This window comes from Sphaerodactylus townsendi, linkage group LG01 (assembly GCF_021028975.2).
Source record: "Sphaerodactylus townsendi isolate TG3544 linkage group LG01, MPM_Stown_v2.3, whole genome shotgun sequence".
In the NCBI taxonomy this organism is placed as follows: Eukaryota; Metazoa; Chordata; class Lepidosauria; order Squamata; family Sphaerodactylidae; genus Sphaerodactylus; species Sphaerodactylus townsendi.
This window is the reverse complement of record NC_059425.1, coordinates 101,969,534-101,985,281: the sequence shown is the minus strand read 5'-3', so window position 1 is coordinate 101,985,281 and position 15,748 is coordinate 101,969,534. Positions and strand designations below refer to the sequence as shown.

The 15,748-nt window shown below is 46.0% G+C and overlaps 1 protein-coding gene across 2 annotated transcripts; it reads left to right on the top strand.

Moving 5' to 3' along the window:
• Positions 1–6: 6 nt before the first annotated feature.
• LATS1 (large tumor suppressor kinase 1) lies at positions 7–11,795 on the top strand. 2 transcript variants are annotated; one of them, XM_048489155.1, is made up of 7 exons: positions 7–643; positions 1,480–1,630; positions 2,284–3,791; positions 6,786–7,368; positions 8,890–9,072; positions 10,001–10,107; positions 11,025–11,795. In XM_048489155.1, exons 1-7 carry the CDS (start codon positions 293–295, stop codon positions 11,529–11,531), a joined length of 3,390 nt encoding a protein of 1,129 aa, XP_048345112.1. In that variant the 5' UTR covers positions 7–292; the 3' UTR covers positions 11,532–11,795. The 2 variants fall into 2 exon arrangements, with proteins under 2 accessions (XP_048345112.1, XP_048345103.1); XM_048489146.1 differs by having other exon boundaries at positions 2,281–3,791.
• Positions 11,796–15,748: the final 3,953 nt, after the last annotated feature.

The following is a 15,748-nucleotide window of genomic DNA, read 5'->3' as shown; positions in this document are numbered from 1 at the left end:
GGGACCCCTGTTCTAGGGTAAGGTTGTATCGGAGGAAAAAAGTTAGGTCAGATTAGAAGTGACAGTCAATGTAACAGTACAAATGCTGGATCGATGGCATTTTCCAGTCAGTGACGACGGTTTCCCCCCTCCCCCCTTTTATATTTAGGTTGGCTGGCCTAAGCTGGAATCAACATTGTACTACCAGAACCAAGGTCAATGGTGAATTTTTGAGGTTCGCTGTGTGACGTTTCTGTCCGATGAGTGCGTTGAAGGTGACTCGTTCTTAGAGGTTCTACTGTTAAATTTTTTCATGAAGAGAAGTGAGAAACCAGACGGATATAGACAGATGCGGCCTAAAACTTTTCCTGCCAGTAACTGTACTGGTAGCAGCCGGCAAATGTTGCAAGAAATACGAGAGAGCCTTAGGAATTTGCCTAAGCCGTCAGAGGCTGCAAAAGCAGAGCAAAGTGTGGTTAAGATATCAAGTGAAGATCCCAGACAAGGTCGAAATCCCCCAAAATTTGTCACCTACCATAAAGCTTTGCAAGAAATCCGAAATTCTCTTCTTCCTTTTGCAAATGAAGCAAGTTCTTCGGTAAGAGGAACTTCGGAAGTCAATCGACAGATGCTGCAAGATCTACAGGCTGCTGGCTTTGATGAGGTAAAAAACTGAACCGGGTCTTCATTGCATAATGTGGGGAAGGCTCCCCCCTCCCCCTTTTAGTAACTGGGGAATGCTCCTTTGTTTGGGCTGGATGTGGTGACTTTCTTTTTTACTTATTGTAGTTTACAAAAACTGACCGCTGTTCCACCTAATCATCAGCACTGCCTTTCATGGTGCTCAGAGAGTTTGTATGACTAGGGTAGGTAGACCTTCCCCTCGGGGGAGTACCTGCATCCAGAGATGTAAGCTGTTCGTCAAACGTATTGATGTACGGAGTGCTGCAAAATACAGGCACCCGGTCACGGGCAAGGCAAATACAAATATAATGAAACGTCACTGAGTCTGCTTAGCATATAACTGACTGTAAATTTACAAGCAACAGCTCACTACCTTCATAGATTCCGACAGTTCTCTTAGTAGTTCCAGCAGCACAAAAAGCCCATTCCTATGCAGCAAAGCAGGATGTCATCCAGGAGTTCCCTGAGGGTCCTGCCTTGTGTCACTAAAGGGCTACTAATATCTAACTGAAACACCCTACCCAGTAAGCCAGTTACCCTGCAAGGCTTGGCCAGTGAATATCATCACCTGTAAGCAATTAGCGATTCCCCGAATGCTTCTACACAGGGCAGGATCCCGTGCCCAGTTTCTTACGGAGTTATTACTGTAAATTCATCCTAAAGAGCTTAGTAAATAATATTGGCTGAAGTTTGTACACAGGTTTACTTGTTGACCCCTTTCCTCCGTGTTTACAATCTGAATGTGATTTCAGGCTCTTCTTTTGTTCTGACCTGTCACAATTTTGGAACCTCTTTTCCCTTCCCACCCCGAAATAGGATATGGTTGTACAAGCCCTAATGCACACCAAAAGCCGCAGCATAGAAGCAGCGATCGAATTCATCAGTAAAATTAGCTACCAAGATCCTCGGCGGGAACAAATGGTCGCAGTTGCAGCTAGACCAATTAATGCAGGCTCAAAGCAACCAGGTATGTGTATTGTACGTGTGATCTCCGCAAAGAGAAACGAAAGTGGGTATAATTTGTACGTGTAAAAAGCTTGTCGGAGAAAGGACTCTTCTGCAACCCAATTTATTGTAAGAAATCTGTCTTGTTTTTTTTGTGTGTTGAAGGTACACATTACTCTGAATTCTGGATAACAGAACGCCAGCACCTTTTGTTTAGTGAGAAGCTGATGGGAGGGTCAGGTCTAGAGCTGATGGGAGAGGAGAGAAATGCTTAATCCTTTCCCCACCTGCCATTTCTTTGAGTGAATCCTGATGGGGTTCCAAAGCACGTTTGTCTTACCAGACATCCCGGAGTGCAGACAAAACCCCCTACTTGTTTACATAAAAGAGCCACAGCAGGGGGCACCGCACGCTGTCATCTTCTGTGCATAGATATGAGGGTGGTCTCTCGTGAAATACAGTTCTTTCAGACTAAAGTTTTGTAACTAGGAAGTTAATCCTTCACACGATTTATTCTGATGTGTTTGGAGTTAGCCTGTTTTTACTCCACATGCGATGTGATGGAAATTGATTATTTAAAGCGCCCGAGCCGATACAGCAGCGCGGGTGGCAGTTTTAAAAACATGACGTAGTAATGTGACTGATTTCTCTCTTTCCCCCCCCCAAAAAAAGCAGGGAGTGCACAGCAATCAGTTAGCCGCAGACAGAGCTGGAAGGGTTCTAAGGAATCCTTGGCGCCCCAGAGACATGGACCTGCACTGGGAGATGGCCTAGCTTTCCACTCAGAAAGCCCTATGCCTCAGGCTGACGTAGGAAGACCCGTCTCTGGTTCTGGAATAGCAGCATTTGCCCCTGTTCATCCCGGAAATGGGCAAAGAGTGAATCCGCTGCCTCCGCCTCAAGTAAGGAGCGTTACGCCACCGCCTCCACCCCCTAGAGGGCAGACGCCACCCCCCAGAGGAACAACTCCTCCCCCTTCTTCCTGGGAAACAAATTCTCAAACCAAGCGTTATTCAGGTAGCATGGAATATATGATCTCTCGCATTTCTCCAGTACCTCCAGGAGCGTGGCAGGATGGCTATCCCCCACCACCACCCGTGAACCCATCACCTTTGAATCCTCCTGCACAGGGACAAAGAGGCATCAGTTCTGTTCCTGTTGGCAGGCAGCCAATCATCATGCAGAATTCAGTTAACAGCAAACTTAGTTTTCCCTCCGGCAGGGCTGGAATACAAAACGGCACTTGTCAGACTGATTATATTGTCCCTCAAAACATTGTGCCCGGTAACTCGGCAAATCGTCAAGCACCGCCTCCTTACCCAGTATCTCCGACTAACCGGCAAAGCCCTACGGCTTTGCAAATGCAAGCAGGAGGATCTGTGATCCCTTCATCTTTCCCCAACGGCAGCATTCCACAGTCCGTGATCGTGCCAAATAGAAACAGCCACAATATGGAGCTGTACAACATCAACGTGCCCGGAATTCCGACATCTTGGCCCCAGTCCTCACCTGGCAACGGACACGAAGTCCCCGCTTGGCAACCAAATATTCCAGTGCGGTCTAATTCCTTCAATAATCCGCTTGGAAACAGGCAGAGTCATACTACCGGTTCACAACCTTCAGCCACCACAGTAACTGCAGTCACTCCCGCTCCTATCCAGCAGCCAGTAAAAAGCATGCGTGTCTTGAAACCAGAACTGCAGACAGCCTTAGCTCCTACTCACCCTGCTTGGATGTCACAGCCGATGCAATCAGTCCAGCCTGTCTCCTTTCCCGAGGGGCCGTGTCCCAGTATGTCTGTCATGGCACCCGCAGCGGAGGCTCCAAATTATCAAGGTCCACCACCCCCGTACCCAAAACATTTACTGCACCCCAGTCCAACTGTCGCTCCGTATGAATCCGTGGCAAAACCTAGCAAAGAGGATCAGCTCAGTTTGCCTAAGGAAGAAGAGTGTGAAAGGAATGAGAGCGGTGAGGGAACAGACAGAGACAAGAAGCTAATCACCACCTCGCCTGTCCCTGTCAGGAAAAACAAGAGAGACGAAGAAAGGAGGGAGTCCCGCATTCAGAGTTATTCTCCGCAGGCTTTTAAATTCTTCATGGAGCAGCACGTGGAAAACATACTCAAGTCTCATCAACAGCGACTGCATCGTAAGAAACAGCTAGAAAACGAGATGATGCGGGTAACGCCTTCAGTTATTTTTTTCTCCTGTTGTCCTTCTCCATGTGCAAGGCGTTGTTCTTGCCTTGATTCTGTGAGGTGCGTCCAGCTGATAGGTGGTGATTTAGTCGGGTGCAGCTTTATGCCTGAGCGCGTGTAGTCAGGGATCTGTCCTGTCTGTGTCCAGTTCTCCACAGCCCTCAGGCCCTTAGATAATTCGATGTGCATGTTTTCAATTTATCTGGTATAATGGCTTTTATCTTGCCCATCTGAAGGTTTCATCCAGCTTTCCGCCGGAGGAAATCTCCTTGGGTGGGAGGAAGGTTTCTAATGTAGCAACAGTAGATCTCAAGACAAGTATTGGAGCGTCAATAGCTGTGATGAGTGAATAACAGGGCGAGGGAAAAGCCGATTGCTTTTCAAGGTCACCGTAATTCAGATTATGAAGGAACAGTGAGACTAATAACACTTCTCATCTGCAAAATAAGAAACTGAAGGATGCTTTCTACCGCATGAAGCTTCCTCAAAGCAAAGCAGCTAAGAGTTACTCACAAAGCATGCTGATGCATAGGTGTGGTTCACAGTCAAAAGGGAATTTGGTTATCGATACGCTGGAGGATGTGATGACTTCCATTGAACTAAATTTGTTTTATGTAGCTTGCCTTAGTTATGCTAGGAGGATCATGTGTGTCTGCTGTGTGCGCATTTCACTTGTGTCTGATTTAGTAGGAAAGAAAAGCTTTGTGTATTTGTTCAGGCTTTGCGGCAGTTACTCTCTGCCGTCGACTGCTGTCTTACAATGGAAATCCAGGCAGTTTGTGCAATCTCTCTTTCAGTTTGAAGGTTGTTGCCATCTGTTAGGTGATACACAGAAGCATAGATCTTCATACTGATGTTTTGTTGTGTGCTTGATTTCTTTCCCTCTTTCTCTCCCTCTCCTTCCAGTGTGGTGCTCCATGGGTCTCAAGCCACGAATGCACGTTTCTTTAGAAGGCATAAGCAGTTAGTGTCCACTTCTGGTCCACAGATACATACAGAAACTAGCTTTTTTGGTGGGTGAGGGGGAAGGTTTCAATCTCTGCTTCGTTAAGCCTCCCCCAATTAAGAAATAAACTGTCAGACATTCTCCAAGAGTGAGTGATTTAGTCTTAAGAATTGCTCTGTGGACTGTTTTTATTCTTGACAGCAGTCTGAGGACCTGCAGTTAAATCCTAGGGAAGGACGGGGGCCAGGGAACGGAATTCTATCAATGATAAGAGAGTCCAGTTCTCCAGCCCTTTCAGTCAAGGAAAAGTCGGCAGGCAGAGTGGGAAATGGGCCATTGAATCAAAGAGTAAAGGGTCCAGAAATGCAACAGGGCAACTTCTTTTCTGTTGCCCATCACAGAAAAAACAACTGGAGGAGTCCTGCGAGGCCATGAACTCATTGGAGCTGTAGATGTGTTCCCGATCAAGGAGGTGACTATGAAGGGTGCAGGGCTCTGCCAGGGATGTTAAGCATCCATTTCCCCAAATACCGGTGATGCTAATTCCCCAGGACCGGTCTCCCAGAGTCTGATCTTGCTTCAGATGTACAATCTGGTCACTGTTTGAGCTAAAACCCACTGCCATCTGGTACATCAAACACAGGAAGTCAATTGGGTTTGCTGGGCTGAGTGCCAATGGGCTTTGTTTATTTTTTGCTACGGCTTGCAGTCAGAGTAAAACTTGGGATCCCCTCACCAACGGAAGCATGCATGCTCCAACACCAACAATTAGATATCATTCCGATCCAAACCGAGCTCCTTTGTTTTGCTACAAATCGGCAAAGTACCAGAATCGATGGATTAATTTTTCCAGCGCTGAAACAGGGAGAGCCATTGCAGCTGCCTGTCGTGGATTTCTGGTTTGCGGTGCACCTTCGCTGGACTGCTGGGCGAAGTGCTTCCCAGTCCTTTTGTATCACTCTCCAGTGGTCTCTCCCAAAGGGGTTCCTGCGAAATTGTGTCTTTATGAAACTGTCAGGTTGCTGATGTGTCAAGTTGGAATTCTTTCTCTTTTGAACATTCATGCTTAGTCTCTTTCCTTTTCACTTTCACTAACAGCTGATTTAAACTATTCAGGTGTTGGAGGCTTTCTTGACATCTGTAGCCTTCGTTACTGGGTAGGCAAGTAATATTTTTAGAGACCTAGCATTATATTTAAAAAGGAGCATGGAACCTTTCTTACAGACTCTGCATGCCTACCTGCATTTCGAATTAAGCATGTTTTCTTCTGCCGTATTTGGACGTCTTTTTCGTGTTATCAGACGACTAATGTCACCAATCTCGCTTTCCTTTCCCTAATTTGTAGCACTTTATAGCTTATGTTCTGCGCAAGGAAGGGTTCATTGATACATTTACACTGTTCTGTTTCCTTCCGCCGCCCCCGCATTCTGAAAGCAGCCCAGTTATTTAGAGCTCACATTATTTCTCTGGCCCTATTTTTTTTTCATGTCCCAGTTTATGTCGTTTGGAGTTTCAGTTCATCACATTCACATTTGCGTTAAATCAGATTTTCTTAAGAGCGACACAGAACAGATCTGGTTTTGCTGGCAATATGGGAAATTTCCCACAAAGGAGAGCAGCTACGGTCATCCTTTCCCCCAGAAACGTGTGGCTTTGAGCAGCAGGAAGGCTTTGCCCCCAAGCTTCCCTGCTTTCACTAATACTTGCCAGTGGTCAACACAATTTTTCGCCAGTCTCTTGGTGCACGGCTCTTAGTGTATGATTTTGGAAAATCGTCCCTTTACTATTCCTAGGGGCTTCACGTTTTGTGTCATTTTTTTCCCTTGTTCTGAAGGGTGGGGTTTTTTTAATTGACTCCTAACAAGGTGTTGTGTGTGCGTGGTTTTTTTTTAAAAAGGTTTGGCTGCATTGTTCCTTATTTAATACTTAAGGACCAAAGTTTTTATTTGCTGATCTTAAGCTGTCTCTCTAGATGTTGCTTCAAACTGAAGATCGTTTGTTCACTTGTCCAATGTCACCTTTGTTGCACAGGTCGGGTTGTCCCCAGAAGCCCAGGATCAAATGAGGAAAATGCTTTGCCAAAAGGAATCCAACTACATCCGTCTCAAAAGAGCTAAAATGGACAAGTCGATGTTTGTTAAGATTAAGACCCTTGGAATCGGGGCCTTTGGAGAAGTCTGCTTAGCCAGGAAGGTGGATACAAACGCCTTATACGCAACAAAAACACTGCGCAAAAAGGACGTGCTTCTTCGGAACCAGGTTGCTCACGTTAAAGCTGAACGGGATATCCTTGCAGAGGCCGACAACGAGTGGGTAGTTCGTTTGTACTATTCATTCCAAGATAAGGACAATTTGTACTTCGTAATGGACTATATTCCGGGAGGAGATATGATGAGCCTGTTAATTCGAATGGGAGTTTTCCCAGAGAATATGGCCTGGTTCTACATAGCAGAACTGACCTGTGCTGTTGAAAGTGTGCATAAGATGGGCTTCATTCACAGGGACATAAAACCTGATAACATTCTGATTGATCGTGATGGCCACATCAAATTAACTGACTTTGGCCTTTGTACTGGCTTTCGATGGACACACGATTCCAAATACTACCAGAGCGGTAAGAGAAGCCTTTTGTCCAGAAACAGCCTTTAAGAAAATCCCGTCCTTTAAGCACGTCACGGCTACCGTGGCTTGTCCTTTAGCGTTTGCTCGCAGAGAACGGGAGCAGAGGTGAAGCTAGGAACCATGCCCGTGGGGCCATCGGTCGTCACATAATGCTGTAATAAATACGCGTGCCAGGGAAGCAAATACATGAGGGCAGTCTTGTTATTCATAGGAACACGGTCACCAGTGCTGACTCGAAATGGGCTTCTTGGCTGCACACTGTGCCCAGCAGCACAGGAGTGGTCCTGTCAAAGTTTTTACCAGGTGCGCCCTTGATCATGGCCAGTTCACTGCTGATTGCTCTCTTGGCAGTTGCCAAACCAGTGCTTTCGGCACCAGAAGTCTCCCGCTGTACAGAGAGCTCTGCAGAGAGCTGGGAAATCCGTATCCTTTCCAATCAAGACCTAGTAAATTAACACAAGGACCCGGGAAGCAATATACTCAGAAGGGGGATCTCATTTTATTCAGTGGCGCATACTCCCAGGAAACTGTTTTTCGCCTTGCAGCCTTGGTCTGTGAATTGCCCATGCTTTGTTAGTTGTCCTTTTTTGTTTTTGTTTCTTACCGTTTTTGCGCCCTGAAGCTAAATAACAGGGAAAGATGCCGAACGGACTCTAATAAGCTTTTTTGCGTTTGCAAAATCTGCAGCATAACCCTGCAGCTGCCGTAAGAGGAAAACGCTTTTGCATGGCGTTTGGGGGCTATGCAAGACCGCTCAAGGTTGCTCCGAGAAGGGTGGGGAGGGGTCTTGCTCTGCTAAATAACCTGCAATAATCTTCAGTTCCTGGGCTGAGACCTTAAGAGTAAAAACCAAATTTTGGGCTGACTTCAAACTCAGGCTCTAGTGGATGAGGGGGAGATACGTAAGCTCGTCTGCAAAGCCATGCAAGGGTTTGTTTACGAACAAGCGTCAGCTTGGTCAGAAAGGCTTTCTTTGGTCAGTTAAGAATCTGTAAGGGAGAAGCAGTAGTGAAAAGCTCATAGGCAGATGTAGCTGTGGTTCTTCTATACCTTCTTTTGAAGTTGTGGCGAGGGAAAAGGATTACAAAACTCCCCCCTCCCTTTTTTCAGCACTGTTACCCCAGAGTACCTCTGTGCGTGTGTGTTTGTGCATGTGTGAACGCAGAAATGAGGTAGGAAGTATTGTGTTGAGACGTCGCATTTAAATTAGTATAGGACTGGGTTTGGGAAACTCATTTGCAAGGCTGATTGTGGCACCAGTATGCCAGAAATGACCAGTTACAGATATGGCAGGTGATCCAGTCGTTTCTGTGGACTTATTTCCAAGGCCTGTAGTTCCTATAATGTATGACGGCAATGTCCCAAGGTTCTTTTACTGAAGGGGGGTGGGGGTGGGGGTATTTTTAGCCAGTGAGATCTTTTCTTAGCCAACGTTCATGGGGCTTCAGCGGATTGTGTGATACTTGGTCAAGAAATAAACCGTACAAGTAGAACTTGTGCTTGTGAATTGTAGGTGACCACCCACGTCAGGACAGCATGGATTTCAGTAACGAGTGGGGAGATCCAGCAAACTGTAGGTGCGGAGACAGGCTCAAGCCGCTTGAACGTCGAGCAGCACGCCAGCACCAGCGCTGTCTGGCACACTCGCTTGTCGGGACTCCCAATTACATTGCACCCGAAGTACTGCTACGAACAGGTAACACTTTAACTTGTTCTGGTTCTTGGCCGCTAGTTTCTGAAAATAACAGGCATAAGAAAAGGGGCAGGACCAAAAGGTTCTCGAATATCAAATGTCTAGTACTAGTGAAGAAGCATTGCTGTCAGTTAACCAGGGGCAGGAGTGTTGAACCATCCGTTTCTGTACGCGGCAAAGTCGTGCAAAATACAGATGGCTGTTCGTAACCATAAAGCGAATCCAATTTATGCCAGCATTCTGATAGCGAGGGACCCCGCCCTCCAACAGTGCAGTATATCCCGGTGGATTGAAAATACCTTGCGTAGGTCTCTTTTAAGTCCCACAGCGAGATCCTAGATGTAGCTGACCGAAGAAAGTCAATAAACCTCAGCTGGTGTACTGGTACGCCAACCAGTGCAACCGCTAGCAACTCTGGATACCATTGTTTGAGCGCACAGGATTGAGTTGTAGTTAATGCATAGGTGTCAAACTCGCGGCCCTCCAGATGTTATTGCCTGCAGTTCCCATCATCCCCTGCTAGCATGATGGGAACTGTAGTCCATAACATCTGGAGGGCCCGCGAGTTTGACACCTATGCTTTAATGCATGCTGAAAAGTTATTAATGTTTTTGCACCTCTTGGGGGGAGGGCATCTACTCTCTGACTCTTCTGAATCCTTTATCATACGCTGTGTTACGGACGTGCAAAAAGTTGTATTACTGTGTAGTGTGTAGCAAAGCTGTTGTATTAGGCCTGTTTGTTACCAGTGGCAGTTCCCTGTCGCTTGGGTTATTATTTGAAGAACAGCCCTTGAGCAGGGAATGAGTGATAGCTGAAAACGTCTTATGTGCCGTATAATTCTTAGAAGAACAAAACAGTTGGGGCATTCTCAGAATAAAGTTAACAGTGATATTGCTGCATCTTAACCACTCAGTGTGTTTTCCTCTAGGATATACGCAGCTGTGCGACTGGTGGAGTGTTGGGGTGATTCTCTTTGAAATGTTAGTGGGACAGCCTCCCTTCCTGGCTCATACACCATTGGAAACACAGATGAAGGTACTCTGGTATCCTACCTTTCTCAGATGTGTTCCGCTAGTAGTTTGAAAGATAACTGCTATAAGCAGTTATTGAAGAAATAAATAAAAAATATATATACAAACCCGACAAGGACGGCAGTGTATTTGAACAGAATAAACTCTCCGTTACGCTGTCTGCCGCAGAGCTTATTTGCGTTTCAGTTATGACCTGAAATGGGTTCTTCTTGGTTGGAATTGTCCCTCCTAGGAAATAAAGTTGCTGGGCTTCACCCCCACTTCCCTCGTTGTTTCAGATGAATAGGACTCATCCCAGTTGATTTGCTTATCGCAAGGGGGTCAGGTGCTGAGAGAGCCCTTTGATAGAGAAGACCATTAATGCGATCACAGGTGGTAGGGCTGTGATCTTTCACCTGGGGCACAGGGTCAGAGTCGCTTGGTGACAGCACAGAATGGATGTGCCGGTCAGGGTGAGAGGGAGCCCGATTGAATTCATTGGTATTATGCATTCGCTATGATGTTGGCTGCGACGAGTGCTGCATATTTATACAGACGCAGAAACCCTAGGCCCGTGGTGGCGAACCTATGGCACTCCAGATGTTCATGAGCTACAATTCCCAACAGCCCCGGCCAGCATGGCCAATTGGCAGTGGCTGATGGGAATTGTAGTCCATGAACATCTGGAGTGCCATAGGTTCGCCACCACTGCCTAGGCACATGCTGTGTGTCAGCGATTCTGAGTGAGCAATTATGCGATGCATTCACACAATCTGTGTGAGCAGCGATGCATTCACCTTTGGCCGTGGGGTACCAGTACGTCTTGAGAAATTCATTTGCCAAAGGTGTTGAGCTGCTGTTCGTTTTCGTTGGTCATCTTGTGTCCTTTTACAGGTAAAACTTCTAATGTTAGTGTGTTGTGTGTCTGTTTCTTGCATAAAGGTCATCAATTGGAAGACTTCTCTGCACATCCCAGTACAAGCCAAACTAACTCCAGAAGCGTCTGACCTGATTATTAAGCTTTGCCGAGGGCCAGAAGACCGCTTGGGCAAGAATGGGGCGGACGAAATAAAAGCACATCCTTTTTTTAAGTCTATTGATTTTTCGAGTGATCTGCGGCAGCAGCCAGCTTCTTACATTCCTAAAATTACTCATCCCACAGACACGTCAAATTTTGATCCAGTTGACCCAGATAAATTATGGAGTGAAGATAAGGAAGGGAACCTAAATGACACGCTCAATGGGTGGTATAAAAATGGTAAACATCCCGAACATGCTTTTTATGAATTTACATTTCGAAGGTTTTTCGATGACAACGGCTACCCTTACAGCTATCCGAAGCCTATTGAATACGAATATGGCAATCCTGGCAAAGTGGAGTCTCAGCTCGAGGAAGATGATGAGAGGACCAGCCAAGAGATCCAGAATCGTGATCTAGTTTATATTTAGTAGAATGAGTAGGCACAGATGAACCACGGTTTGGGATTTCTCAGATCTGTGTGGGAAGAAAAGCTGACATGTGATCGGCAATCTGGGTTTTACGGACATGGGGTCAGCGAAGAAGGGAAAGGGTATATGTCGTTGTTGGTTCGCCGGGACCTTTTCTCCCTTTTACAAAGCAGTTAAATCTTTTTTAAAGCATTAATTTATTCCAGTGTTCTTAATGATAAATATAGAAAACAATAATGTTAGGAAAATAAATTATGAAAGCTTTTTGTAAAGTATTCATAATAGGAAGAGAGAGAGAGAGAGAGAGAGAGAGAGAGAGAGAGAGAGAGAGAGAGGAGAGAGAGAGAGAGAGAGAGAGAGAGTGTGTGTGTGTGTGTGTGTGTGTGTGTGTGTGTGTGTGTGTGTGTGTGTGTGTGTGTGTGTGTGTGTGTGTGTGTGACGAAATGAAACACCCATGTCCGTTTGTGCAGAGAATACATATGTTACTATTCTCTAGAATTTTACACTGACCGTTTTTGCCTTGACCAAAGGTCATACATGATGTGTGCTTACAAAGTGGGCAGGTGCTTTTCCTTGCTACTCGCAGTGCTAAGGTTCCACTACAGATGAGACTAAAGAGCATGAATTCTCCTAGGAATTCCCAGACACAGTTGTAGCTTCAGGGATTGTGACTCTAGAAAGAGGAAGCCTAGGTGTCTTTCACATACACGCTTGTTCATTCTCATTCCTTTTAATTTTGCCTGACTTTATTCCATTTCATAGCATAACTGGATTTAGGAAAGGCTATGCGTTAATGCAGAATTGAGGTCGCGATTTTAGTTAAGGTTTATGCGTTGGAGAAGCAGGTATTCGGTCGTCACAAAATCTCAGCCTAAATAAATTAAGGTTTTTTAAAACTTCCCGTTTCCTCTTGCACTCAGGGTTTTTTTTAAAAAAAAAGTTTTGAAAGCGCTCTGGGTTCTGCAACACTGAGGATAAGAAGACTCTTAACCTGTCCCCACAATAGCCAGTGAGATGTCTCCTGGCTGTCTGTATTTCTACCGTTGCTTTCCAGGTGCTGTAGCCTTCCGACCAGCCGGCTTGTTGGTTTAAAATACATGCTTCTGACTCCTTTCTCCGTGGTTAATTAATGATTGAAACTAAGTCATACCTAATGAGGAATAACACTCTGGAAGGCTGGTTCTGTGATAACTTGCTGATGGTTCTTCAAGTATCACCACCGTTAGTGTAAGATGCTAAATATTGTTTTCCGCGCAATTGAGAGTCTTGCTTTTACGTGGCGTTTCCCCCCACTGTGTTCCCTATTGTCTTAACACACTGGGCATCCATCAGTAGTTACGACTCTTTTCATCAGCTGCCTTGAGAGTCGCAAATGTCATCGTTTTGCTCTTCCATGTATGTACAAAACTAAAATCCCTGCTTCTGAACAGCCAACCGTCCGGACAGTCTGAGCTCACTCTCATACCAGTATTCAAGGCTATGTGCACGTAAGTCTCTGGTTCTCTTGTGCCGATTTGTTCTGGCAAACATTTTGACACGGAGAACTGTTCTCTTCCTTCCCCGGGCAGTGTTTGTTCTTTGGCAACAAATCGTTAGTCATTGTTACACTTATGCCTGCTGTTCTTCCAGGGTGGCTTGCCTGAGGTGCCCGGCGGGGGGAACGGGGTGTGTGTCTTTCATCCAGGCAGCTTATAAAGCCAGCAATAGTTCCGCATCATATCCCTTCAGAGCATTCTCTGAACTGCTTTTCAATAAAGTATTCACGATAGCCTAATGCTGTGCATGCTTACCAAGAAGAAATCCCCACTTTTCCGTGGACCTTACTCCCAGGTAAGCACGCTTAGAGTTGCTGCCTTACTCTCTCAGTTCTTTTCATTAATATTAGTAGCGCGTCGACTGAGGTAAAATCCCTTAGAAGCGTGTGCCTGTCTTCCAGACACGTGTAATTCCATCTCCTGTACCATGTTTACTGGTGTAAATGCTTTTTAAAAGTATTTGCTTACATTCCATCCTAGGACTGGCCCTCCTGATGTGTCTTCTCTCCCTTGTAATGGAAACTATGGAATATGGGACTGAAGCGTCACTTGTTTTAGATGGGTTTTTTTCTCTTTTTTAAATCTACTGTTCCAAAGTCCAGTGCTGTGGTGGCGAATCAGCTCCCTGGATTTTGTGGATATTGTACGTCTGCTAGGTGGAGAACGCAGTGAGTAGGTTCCCTGATGCCGCTGCCGTTACCCAAGGTCCCCGTCAAGTTTTGGCTGCAGATACCTTTTGGTATTCGAAAGGAGACATTAACAGCTGCTTGACAGCAGTCCTAGCAGACTGATGGTATGTTGCAGTCAATGTTTGACGGTACATCTTTGAGCCTTCCTAAGATACTCCTCCTTTCAAAGACACTACTCAAGTCTACGTTTGTATTTCATTTTGTATAGATGCTTTTGTATTGTAAAGGCAATGCTTTATGAAACCTCACACTTTTATAAAGACCGAGTGTAACTTAAGAAAAGTGCCTTGGCAGATAATATAACTCATATTATCCTGTTTCTGCATGTAACAACTATTTGGTAAATCCTTGAGTGTCTTACGGATCTCTTTCCACTCTTCAAATCAGTTTTCTTTTGTGTACCATCTGATGGAACAATAAATTTTAAGTTCAGTGAATGAGCTGCTGGTCAAATAGAAAATTACGTTGACCGAAAATGTTTCTTTTGTCTTCCTCTTCTGTTGGTGGAGTGGAATGCTTGCTCAGTCTTTCGTTGCATCTCCCTGTGTAGTGGAACAGCTTTGCCACCCCGTAAAAGAGTGGGCACTTTCTCCCCAATCTGTCCATGCCGGCTCACAGCAGCTTCAGGAAGCTGGGGCAGACACGGAGTTCTTGTCCCTCTCTTTTGTTCCTCTGGCAGCATGCCATCGCCCCATGGTCTTGAAACGTCTCCCTCTGGCTCTTTGGTGCTGACCAGGGGATGGGCGCCGAGTAGCAAGGCAGCGAGTAAGGAAGTGTGCAGGCCCTTCAGTTAGTAATAATGTTATCACTGCCTGGCACTACTCATGGTAACTACAAGACAGATCTAGGTACAGCAAAGGAAAAATGTAAAAGAACAGGAAAGAAAAGTCACTGACCTTGAACATCTAGTCTGGCCTTGGAGGAAGGAAGGCTGGCTGGCTGGCTGGCTGGCTGGCTGTAGGTTGCATAGTGCACCCCCACCCCCCACCCCGCCTCCTACAGCACCTGCTATAAAGCAGAATCCTTTTTTATCACTCACATTGAATCCTTCCACCAAACTCTCTTCTCTCACACACATGTTCCCGTTTTCATTTCCCAAACAAAGGAACCAAGGGCACTTTCAATGACAACGTTGATGTGTAACCTGGAGTCTCCATCAGACCGTTTACCATTGGCTTTGAAAAGGCCACAGTGTGTGCTCCTAACTCCCTAGAGATGTATCTGAAAAGATGTTAATATCATAAAGGAGGGTATCCAAGTCAGGCTGAATGGGAAGCAAGCAGTTTGTTTTGTCTGTTCATCTTTAACACAATTGTCTAAATGGGAGGGCAGAGGCTTGTAATTATTATTATTATTATTATTATTTAATCGATTTATAGGCCGCCTCACCCCCAAAGGGCTCGAGGCAGCTCATAATACAGCTGTTCCTATAACAGCACATAAAATACATAACTAAAACTAACCACATTAAAACAAATTTCCACAGCAGCAATTTCTTAAAATTTAAATAACAAAGTTAAGAGCAAGCAATATTAAAGACAGGCGCCCGATCAAAAAGGCCGGGAGGGGAGAGGCAGGGCCCAAGATGGAATCAAGGTTCTGCCAAGATGGAAAACTGGCAGCCTCAGTGGGGGGTGGTAGATCTGCGGCCAGCCTCACCAAAGGCCTGGTGGAACAACTCAGTCTTACAAGCCCTGCGGAACTCACCAAGGTCCCACAGGGCCCGGACAGCTGGAGGGAGAGCGTTCCACCAGGCAGGGGCCAGAGCCGTAAAGGCCCTGGCCCGGGTCGAGGCCAGCCGCATTGTTTCAGGGCTAGGGGTTTCCAGCAGTTCTGCCACTGCCGAACATAGCGGTTCCATGCCCAGTAGACATAAAGGGGTGATGCGCGGTCCCGCCCAGGTATGGAGTCTGGCCCCATGCCGCGTAGGGCCTTAAAGGTCAATACCAACACCTTGAAAACGATCCGGAACTTCCCTGGTAGCCAGTGCAGG

What these genes read in the sequence shown, in the direction of transcription:
- LATS1 (XM_048489146.1), top strand. Translation starts at nt 293, where the DNA reads ATGAAGAGAAGTGAGAAACCAGACGGATATAGACAGATGCGGCCTAAA. An exon ending in TGCAGGCTCAAAGCAACCAG is followed by an intron (nt 1,631 to 2,280) that starts GTATGTGTATTG and finishes CCCCAAAAAAAG; the next exon opens with CAGGGAGTGCACAGCAATCA. An exon ending in TTCCAAATACTACCAGAGCG is followed by an intron (nt 7,369 to 8,889) that starts GTAAGAGAAGCC and finishes TGTGAATTGTAG; the next exon opens with GTGACCACCCACGTCAGGAC.